Below are 11,087 nucleotides of genomic sequence, written 5' to 3'. Positions count from 1 at the left end.
TCAACCATTCAATTAGATTATATTCAATTCAATTACAACGAGCTAATGTAATAATGTAATATAGCAATAAATAATTTAAGACGATTCCGCGCACCGCAACTAAAGTGATCTATGATCATATGAATTGAGCAAAAATTCTCCTACGCAATAGGCGGCGCTATCGTTAAGCGTTTGACGAATACAAGTGGCGTAGAAATCGACGAAGTATTACAAAAATGGCAACCTCCTATTTTCATGACATGCAGGAAAATTTCAGAAATAATAACAAAAGTCGCGAATTTCCAGCGCACAGTGCGAAGGTTCATTCCGTTGCCTGGAGCTGCGATGGAAGACGTCTGGCTTCTGGATCATTTGATAAAACCGCTAGTGTTTTTGTCCTCGAAAAAGATCGGCTTGTAAGTTACTTTGATAAGATAGACTTCGCTAGTTAGCTAGCTAGCTATTCGTTAGCTAGGTACAATTACCCTGCCTAGTGATTGCTGATCATGTCTAGCCATGTTCTCATACAAAATCCTTTTAAATGTCCACTAACCTTTTAACGTTAGTTTATCGGATAAGATTTTTAAAACCTATCATTAACCAGCTGATAATTGATCTGTTTGGTGTAGCAAAATTTGTACTCATGCTATAGTTTGTTTCTTTAAAAGTGGATTTACTACATGACAACAGTGTCTGTTAGCATATTTATCAACTTTAATTCTCTGCAATAGTCTGCGTCGCTAACTGAGCGTAATAAATATCTGACAGGTGAAGGAAAACAACTACAGAGGTCATGGAGACAGTGTGGATCAGCTGTGCTGGCACCCAACCAACCCAGATCTGTTCGTTACTGCGTCGGGGGACAAGACCATTCGGATCTGGGATGTTCGCACTACCAAATGCATGGCCACAGTCAGCACTAAAGGTGACGGTCTTTGTCTTAAAGCTACAGTGAGACTTAAGATTTATTGTACATCAAATTTGTGGCATAAGCTGTATACAGAACAGTACACTATTTATTTATTTATTTACAGCACAGTAAAAATAAAAGTTCTAATATTTATCATTTTTTATACAGCACAGTAAATAATTTTTGCTTTGTGTAAATGTTTTATTGCCCACTACAGACACACATTACCAAGACTTTCTGGCTATGAAAAAATATCTGAATAACCACATTCTTAAGCATTGTTTATATCCCAACCTAACTTCCTTATAAAACAAGAGTATATGCTTGGTTGTGCTGTAGGAGAGAACATCAACATATGTTGGAGTCCTGATGGCCAGACCATCGCCGTAGGGAACAAGGATGATGTTGTTACTTTCATCGATGCCAAGACTCACCGCCCACGTGCAGAAGAACAGTTCAAGTTTGAAGTCAATGAGATATCCTGGAACAACGATAATGATATGTTCTTTCTTACAAACGGCAATGGCTGCATCAACATTTTGAGGTAAGTCTGAAGCATTTTGCCTTTAATAATGGAGAGCAGTAACTTATCATTTTTTATTACCTGTTGCTGTAAATTACAAAACTAAACCGAGTAATTGTACTAACATATATCCTACTGAATGCAATTAAGGCCATTATCATTACATTTACAGCATTTAGCTGACACTTAACCAACGCAACATACAATTATGACTGATTTACCGTTTGAGCAATTGAGGGTTATGGGCCTGGCTCAGGGTCCTAACAGTGGCAAATTGGTAGTTGTGGGGCTTGAACAGCAAGCTTTCGATTACTAGTTAGGCACCTGAGCTACCGCTGCCCATAAAACGTTACTGAGCTTTTGCAAATTTGTTTTAACACCTGTTTTACAACTGATTTGTGTTCCAGCTACCCTGACCTAAAGCTTATTCAGTCAATCAATGCCCATCCATCCAACTGCATATGCATCAAATTTGATCCCACTGGCAAGTATTTTGCTACTGGAAGTGCAGATGCCCTGGTTAGTTTGTGGGATGTTGAAGAGCTGGTGTGTGTTCGCTGTTTCTCTAGGTAAAGAAACCTTAAGTCAAATAATACTAAATAATATTTATATGTAGTATATTTCTAAGAAATGTAACTTGTTGGCCTTAATCGATTGCATGCTCAACAGGTTAGACTGGCCAGTGCGAACCCTAAGTTTTAGCCATGATGGCAAAATGCTGGCATCAGCCTCAGAAGATCACTTCATAGATATTGCCGAGGTGGAGACAGGTAGATATCAGATGAGCCTTTTTTTTTTTTTTCTTTGACCATTTGAGATTTGATATATCACATCTGATCTTTTTTGAAAGAGGGTTTTTCAGGTATTTTTGTTGGCTCATGAAAATTTGATTTGCAGGGGAGAAGCTCTGGGAGGTGCAGTGTGAGTCTCCAACCTTCACTGTGGCCTGGCACCCAAAGAGGCCGCTACTGGCATATGCCTGTGACGATAAGGAAGGGAAGTATGACAGCAGTCGCGAGGCAGGCACTGTCAAGCTCTTTGGGCTGCCTAATGACTCCTGAAGAGCAGTAAGCAGTGTCACTCATGGAACTTCCCCCTAACATCTTCACCAGCTGTTCACTCTAAGTACTGTAGTTAGGCTACATCTCTCTATGGAAGAGATCACCATCTATATTCAAACACACAAGCGTTCTCTCCCTCTTTATTGTTTTTTCTTTCCTCAAAGTGTAGTTGCGTTCTAATTTCTGTACTTAATTTTGTAATTGTCCCAAGAGTAGAACAGTCTAACGAAAGCTAATTGATTCCTCACTTATTATGTTGATTTGTGCTCAAAAACAAAAACTACTATCAGATTAGAATCATCGTAAGGAAATAGCGCTGGACTTTGGCCCTTCAGGTCTCAACACCTTCACAACTCTATGGAATGGCCACTAGAGGGCACCAAGAACCTGCCTGATCATTCCCCCTCCCAATTCAGGCATTCCCAAGATTTTCTTAAACTGAACCCATTTTTTGTATTTAAGTTTTTTTATAAATAAAAAAAAATTATTATTGATTTTGTTTGTTTATATATTTGGGTTGTCAGGCAGTTGTGTGTATTCGCTGGTGAAGACTTATGATTAACTTAATTATAATTAAGACTTATCATTAGCCTATTATGCACTAATTCCCTTAGAATGGTGTGAAATCAAGTAGCATTTCTCTCCTTGATGGGATTTGTGTGATCTTTATTATTATTATTATTATTATTATTATTATTATTAGTAGTAGTAGTAGTAGTTACATTTATATAGCGTCTTTCTCAAACTTTGTGGTAGACAATATGTCATGCATTTCCTGACAATAGGCCTGGCATTTTCTATACTATTAAAATGTAATTAGAATAGCGTATAGGGCATACACTGTGCACAATTATTAGGCAAGTTGTATTTTTGAGGATTCATTTTGTTATTGAACAACTACAGTGCTCTCGGTCAGTCCAAAATGTTAATAAAACTCACACCTGAATATTTAAGAAAGTAAAGTGAGGTTTTGGCTTTCTTAGAAGACTATGTGCGCATAATTATTTGGCAACTACTAGTGTGCACAGTTATTATGCAACTAAATGAAAAACTTTTTCCTGGGAAACTTTCCCATCTCACTTGTTTATTTTCATCTGTTAAAGTGAGAATAATAAACAAACAACTCAATTGACATTTCAAGGAAAAAAAAAAAAATTCACCCTTCTTTTCAATAACAGTCATAAGCCTTCCATACACGGAGTCTGTCTGTCAGTTTCTTAATCTGTTAATGTTCAACTTTTTGTGCAGCAGCAACCACAGCCTCCCAAACACTGTTGGGAGAGCTGTACTGTTTTTCCTTCACTGCCCTTTAAGAAGGGCCCACAAGTTCTCAATAGGGTTCATGTCATGTGTGGAAGGAGGGCATGTCATTATTCTTTCATCTTTAAGGCCTTTAAGGCCTTTACTGTCTAGCTACCACTCACTGAAGAAAGTGTCTTCTGAAAACTGGCAGTAGGCTTGGGAGTTGATTTTGAGTCCATCTTCATCCTGAAAAGGTCCAACTCGCTCATCTTTAATAATAGCAGCCCATAGCAGTACCTCACCTCCACCTTGCTGGCATTTGAGTCCAAGTGCAGCGTTACTGATCCAGCCACGGGCCCATACATCTGGTCTGTCAAGAGTCACTCTTGTCTCATCAGTAGATAAAACCTTTGAAAAGTCTGTCTTCAGATATTTCTTGGCCCAGTCTTGATGTTTCACCATATGTCTTGTTCAGTAGTGGTCAGGTTTCAGCCTTCCATACCTTGGCCATGTCTCTGAGTACTGAACACCTTGTACTTCTGGGCACTCCAGGTAGATTGCAGTTCTGCAGAATGGCAGCACTGGAGGATAACGGGTTCCTGGTCACTTCACATTTGATTCTTCTCAAATCTTTGGCAGTTAATTTGCGGTTTTTTTTTTCTCAACACATTTCTTGCGTCCCTGTTGACTATTTGCAAAAAATGTTTGCTGGTTCTGGGGTCATGCATCAATATCTTAGCAATTTTAAGAGTGCTGCATCCCTGTGAAATACATTTCACAATTTTTGACTTTTCAGTGTCACTTAAATCTTGTTTTTGCCTGAGGAAATGAAGCTGTCTAATAATTATGCACACCTTGATATAGGATGTTGATCACCTTAGTCCACACCCTCCCTCATAACACAAATACACATCACCTGATGTTCTTAAATCCAATAAGCATTCAAGTTTATCTTGGAGTTGGAAAATATTAATAAAAATGATGATATGGTCAAAATACTCTTATTCCTAATAATTGTGCGCACAGTGTACGTCTCATTCAGTTTGTGAATGCTGTGGATACAAATAGCTAAACCTCAGCCTCTGTATCCTAATTTAATCCTAATCCTCAAGCTCTCAGTATCCTAATTTTCACATCATAAATTGTAGTGATTTTCTCTCTTTTTGGACTCTTTCATGAGCTTTGTGCATTTCTGCATCACCTTAGATTATACCTCATATTGTAGATGTTCTGGTGAAGCATAACCTAATTCTTAAGAGGTGTAATTTGATATTTAAATGTTTACTGTTTCTATGACTGTAAAAAGGCACATTAAAAAAAAAGTTTAGAAAGCTTCAGGAGGTTTAGATGTGTAATTAGACCTGGTAGTTATTTGATGGTGTTGTGGATCTGAATTTCCTGTCTGTTTCAGGGGCCTCATTCTTGGCAACGGTGGCATTTTCAGGCATTATCCACTGCTGGTATTGCGGTTCCTCTTCTCTACTAGCCATCACCTGTTATTACATGCTGAGGTCAAAGGCTGCCGGCTTTGAGTCAAGCCGCTTATTAAACAGCAGTGTGGCAGAGGGCCACCCCTGACATGGTAAACAGTGGCGTGTGGACTTGGAGCAGTCTCCGGTCACTAGGGAGTGCTTTGCGACCGAGATTAGGTATGGCCCTGTTGCTAATCCCCTTCGGTGAAAGACTCGCACAGCATGAGCGTTGCGCATCCGTGTGGGAAGCCCAGAGCCTGGCTGGAGGCAGCTGTCCTCACCTTTCCCTGCAGGCTCCCGGATGTCTCACTCTGCCACTGCCTACACATTGTTGGCAGCTACAGGAACCTTCCAAATACCCCCTTAATAATATTTAGTTCAATAAGAGTCATAACCTATGTTTGCCAAGACACTTCGTGAGCTGATTATCAAATCTTTTTTTCTCTCTTTTATGTTCTTTCTGTATGATTATTTGAACATTACTGTTTGTCATGTAATGGTGACTTAAACTATTTCATTTGTTTTATGCAATGGATTTGCACACTTGGTTCCAAACTATCTGTTATTCGCTCAGTCAAATGTTTAAAAGGAGACACAGTTCATGTATCTAGAAACTGAGGCTATACAAAATTCAGAGGATTTTATGAATGCTGGAAAAAGAAAAAAAGGCTTATAGAAATTCAAGGACAATTCCGTGTTTCCATGGACTGAATACAAAATGTTCTCCATTTGAATATCCACATTTCTAATGTTTGTAAGTTAGAGACTGATATTCTCCCTGTTGCATAGCAGTGACATTCTTTAAATAAATGTTTTTTTAGCATTTCAGTTGCACCATATCTGATATAAACTTTATTATTTTTTTCAAACTATCGAAACACAGGGACCCTTTGCCTTCTGACCTTTCTGACTGGTGAAAGTGCAGTGGGCAGTGTGTCGTGTGTCGTGTCTCACATTGGAAATGCTTCCATTTTCAGAAGTGAACATCATCATTTCCACGTATTTGCAAGGCTGGGCTTTGCTACTGCTAAATGGTTTTTTTGGGTTGTTTTTGATGATGAGCACCCAGAATTCTCTAGGTTGCTGAAACTATCAAGCTAGCTGTATCACATTCTTCTATAGAGAGATGTGAATGTTCTGTCTAATGGAAGAGGAAGCACGAAAATGTCTTGGATGTAAAAAGTTAATATTCTAGAAAGGGTTATTACTCAGTATTTCCTTATTTGATATGCAGTAAAGGCAAAAATCAGTCATCCTTTTCGTGGCAGACAAAATTTGATCAGCGTCAAGGAATGATCTCATACACAAATAAACTAAAAATAGAAAGATCTGTATCCCTGGAACACAATTCATCTTCCTCATAAAGGTATACTGGTGCTAATCTAAATGGAATCTCTTGCTTGAGGAAAACAAATAGTGGACTGATTCAGATCAGTGGGCTTTCTTGGTGCCAGCCAGCTAGATACAAGCTTATTTACTGGCAGAGTGGAGAAGAGGATGATGGGTAATGTCAATCCATTTACAGTGCTGTCAGTTTGGGATCCACAACAATAAGCTTAGAACATGTTATGCTTGAACAAATAACATGTTAATTTGTTCAGTCAAAGCTAGAAACCTGGAGGAATGTTTACTGATTTTAAGCTGTATCATTAATATCTGCATTTTGTCACTGAGTAAAGTGGCAAACTGAAATATGTACTGTATAGCATACCTCCATGTAAACATTGTCATGAATTATGATTACCCTGCCCCTGAATATTTTAGTTTCGCATGGTAAATTAACATTAATTTACAGTTAAAAGCTTTCAAATTAAAATGAGCAGATAATTTTAATTACTCCTCATTTTGGTAATAAGGATATTACCATCTGCTGTGTCTCAATCTTTTCTGTCAGTTTCCATTTGAAGGCAACCTCTAAACAGCCAGTCAGTTCCTTTTTGCCTGAAGGGGTTAATGCTATTTTGCAAATGTCAAAGTGCCTCTGAGTCCCTTGGGTGTTTATCTGTTTATTTCTCTAGCTACAACAGCCTCAGTTGCACTTTTATCTTTTGTTCTTTACCCTCTTAGTATATGAGACTTGATTTGAAACAAACCACTTTTGACATGCAATGTATTAATAATCCCCTCTTAGTAACTTTTTTTTATATTTATGTCTAGAAAGCACTTGGTTTGTGAAAACTGCCCCAGTCTCCCTTTTCTAAACCCTTGGGTTTACTGAATTACATTTGTCTTTCACTTGTGGACAATGTTGTCACTGCCAAAAGAGAATCTACAAAACAACACAGAATTTCCTCATTTTTCAGGTCAGAAAAATATCTAGATGTTAAACATTTGTGGTCTTATCACAAAATGAAAGGGGCCAGCGAATAAAGGTGCCAGTCCATTTCAGTTTATGTTTCAAAAGAAGCATATACATTTCATAGACATAAGCAGCTAAATGAATCTGTCTGTATCCATTGACTTGAAATAAATCCACTGACTTAAATAAATGATTAGGATTTTTATTCTTATCTGCGAGCATATGAGGAACTTTATTATTAATAGTAGTAGTAGTAAGAGTAGTGTGTTCCAACTGTTGTCCCATATGAAAATTACAGCATAATCTTTGTTAATATGAAATATGTACTGGTTATAGTAGTTCTGTAGTGTGATTTGAAACTGTGGTTTGCATTAAAACAAGGGATTCTGGTGCATGCAGGCAGATAAGATGAGCAGGTGCAGGTTTATAAACAATTTCAAGATGACATTTAATAATTCAACAAATGTTACACAATTTTTTTTATAAACTGACTTTATTTGTGTATGATCTTTCCAAAAATGCTAAATTGTTTATTATTATTTTTTAATATGACAATTTTACAGTGATTTGGTTTGACAGATAGTGTTCTGCATGACATGCATTAAAAGAAATATTCCATCTGAGCTCAAATTATGCATTCTCAACACGCATATGAAATATTCTGTCTGGAGTTCACACATTGGACTTCACACTCCAGTATCAACATGGATATGTTAATGTTTCAATTACATTTTTTTCTTTTTCTTTATTCTTAAGTCAGTACCTTTCAACTTTATCATAGTTACAGAATAGAACAAATCAGCAACTACACTACAAAAAGATGTATTCATGGTACGTGAAGGAAAGTGTGTGATGTTTAAGACTGTTCATCCAATTAGTATATATTTTTTTTAATACATTTTTTTTTTTAATAATTAGAAAGTGGGAAGTAAATGTTGATTTTGCAGTGTTGAGCTGCTAGTTTTTCCTTCAACATGTTCACATGAATGATGGGTCCAAGGGAGCATTTTAGGCAGAAACTCTAGCAATTTGCTATTATATAACAAATCCAGATGCGTTTGCACTGTCTTTGATAGAAATAGTGTCTCATTAGGTTGCATTAGGCTGTTGCTGACTTTCTAATACTGTAAAGAGGCTAAACTGTATGGTAGACTGTGTTCTAACAAAATCTTAAGTGTTTATACATGCATGAACAAACTAGTATCCTACCAGAATAATGCATTTACGTTGTTGTTGTTTTTTTAAATTGTGCATGATAAAGTTGAAAGGTTAGTTGTATTATATTTTGTTTAAAATAGAATAATAGATTCTTCTACTAATCCCACCAGGAATACCCTTAAGTGCATGACTAAATTAACATCAAGCAGTAAACATTTATACATGTATTGTACTCACACATCACATGTCCAGTTATGTTTTATAATTGCTTTTTTGAGAAATAACATTCCAAAGTGAGTTTGGAATTCAAGCCTAAATACACTTGTGTAGAATCCATCTTTTACTTTTTCCTGCAGTATGCATTGACTGATTTAGAGAAATAATATTATTTCTCTGGTTGAACTTAACCGTTTAGGTCCCTGGCAACAGAAACTGATTAAATGTTCCCACCCATGAGCAAATAGGCATTCATTCTGTGATTCTGTACTGCTAGAAATCATTAATACAAATGTGGGTACCAAGCTTCTTTTACTGTTGACAATTTTACTAATGACAATAATTGTTATTAAAAAAAAATTTACATTATTTTGCTGACCTGACTTGTATTATGAAACAGAATCCTGTCTTCGGACAGGACAAGCTGTGCTTTCGTCAGATCTAAGATGCATCCACACATACATTAGAACATGGTCATTAAGGGCCTGCCCTTCAGTAGTGCTCTCAAACTGTCCCAGTTGATATTTCTGTAATTTATTTGTTTTGTTCGGCCACAAGCCCCAGCTTACATTTTGCAGATCATAATGAACATATACATGATATAAATGCAAGTAGCATAGAGGAACTGCTCAAACATTTTATCTTTGATAATATGCATCAATTGGAGGGGGGGGGGGGGGGGGGGGTGAGAAAACGAACAGTCAAGAAAATGAGGCAACCATTTTTGTTCCCTTTCTGTGCACTGAGTTCATTCTTCTCAGCAAAGTGTGAAGTTACGGAGTTGCTAAAATAACAATAAAACCATAGTGCCATTGGCCGAGGAATGTACAATGTGCTTGATGTGTAAAAACGTGGTGATCATAGCCCTTAGCACAGGCAGATCCTATGGTTCTTGCCTTGTGGTATAACAGATGAGAACCAACAAACATTCAGTCTTTTGAATGTTAGTAAAATGGATTCTTGAAAATGATTTGACACTGAGCAGTTTAACAATGAAAAAACAACAATCATCATTGTCACATATGGCATTTTGTATGCATGGTAGTTATTTGTTATCTCTAAGGCTCAAATGTGAAGTGAAAGCTCACACAAAATGTTAAATGTATAGCCTACATAAGAACAATGGTGGAACAATGATGTCTAGAAGGATGACATAAGCTTTATTATCTTCATGGTTGAAATATTCATTAACGATGTGACTGCTTTTCCCTGAAAGAAATACTAAGGTTCTAGCAGCAAATCAATCGTTTTTGGGGCCACAGTTCTGAATATAGGAAGAATCGTGTTCTCTGGTTCCTACATAAATTCAAGTGGATATATTAAGGTTAGCTATTGGTTTTAGTTGAATTACAGTTTATTTGTAAGATGTATGAAAATATGTTCAATATGCTTCATTATACTGTCATTTACAATTTCATTCAAAGAGATTAACTGTTCTGTGGTTTGTACAATTCTAATTTCCAAATGTAATGACTACATCATTTTAAAAATATATGTACATAAACGCATGTTAGTTTTACCAACATGCAGATTTTTATATTGACATGTTTTTGAGCAGGAGCATATTTCTTGACCAAGAGTCCACAAAGCCTGTTTATAGCTAGATATTTAGTCATTTTTGCCATATAGGGATTTTAAGACATTGGTTTTAATGCATGGGATTCATTCATTTTTACAACTAAATTAACATCAGAGAAATCAACCCTTCAGTCTACTGAGCAGCTTCTGTTGCAGGGACAATTATACAAGTATGGCACAGAGCCTAGTGTTTTGGTATTGAACTGCATGCATGTCAGACGTTAGGAGGCAGACAATGAGACTGTGCTGTCTGCAAGACAATGAGACAGCTCTGAGTTGTGCACATTAGATTATGAAACACCCACAGCAATAACAGACCAACATGAACTAACATGTTTTACGTTACAAGCACAGACATACAGATAATTACATAGACTTCTTGTAGTACATACAGAAGACATTAACAATGGCTTTTTAGTATGTTTTTTTATAGAAATGTTTGCATATATACCTAAGTATATACACAGATTCACATATATGATGCAAGAGAATAAAGACACATAAGATAGGTAGATAGAATTCACAAACCTCTACATCTTTACAAACAAATGCATGACTAAAAGGTGATTTACTTATTTATTATTATAATTAATTATTGCAGTCTAAACAATATGGCTTTAACTAGTGATAAAAGTTTCAGCACTAGAAA

At 36.6% G+C, this 11,087-nt stretch overlaps 1 protein-coding gene across 2 annotated transcripts in view; it reads left to right on the top strand.

Annotated features, from left to right (window-relative positions):
- Positions 1-215: 215 nt before the first annotated feature.
- The window catches only part of thoc3 (THO complex 3), an 11,847-nt gene continuing 975 nt past the window's right edge, over positions 216-11,087 (top strand). Inside the window, exons 1-7 of one of the 2 annotated variants that reach the window (XM_027003634.2) lie at positions 216-395; positions 748-904; positions 1,229-1,433; positions 1,820-1,981; positions 2,082-2,182; positions 2,310-2,479; positions 5,127-11,087. The exon at positions 5,127-11,087 is cut by the window's right edge and continues 975 nt beyond it. In XM_027003634.2, the coding sequence (XP_026859435.1) occupies positions 216-395; positions 748-904; positions 1,229-1,433; positions 1,820-1,981; positions 2,082-2,182; positions 2,310-2,473 (969 nt within the window). In that variant the 3' untranslated portion in view covers positions 2,474-2,479; positions 5,127-11,087. Of the gene's footprint in view, positions 396-747; positions 905-1,228; positions 1,434-1,819; positions 1,982-2,081; positions 2,183-2,309; positions 2,968-5,126 lie in introns of those variants that run through there. The other variant, XM_027003633.2, reaches the window with a different exon arrangement.

Source organism: Electrophorus electricus, chromosome 12, assembly GCF_013358815.1.
Source record: "Electrophorus electricus isolate fEleEle1 chromosome 12, fEleEle1.pri, whole genome shotgun sequence".
Classification (NCBI taxonomy): Eukaryota; Metazoa; Chordata; class Actinopteri; order Gymnotiformes; family Gymnotidae; genus Electrophorus; species Electrophorus electricus.
The sequence above is the reverse complement of the archived record's forward strand: the minus strand, read 5'-3'. Positions and strand labels throughout refer to the sequence as shown.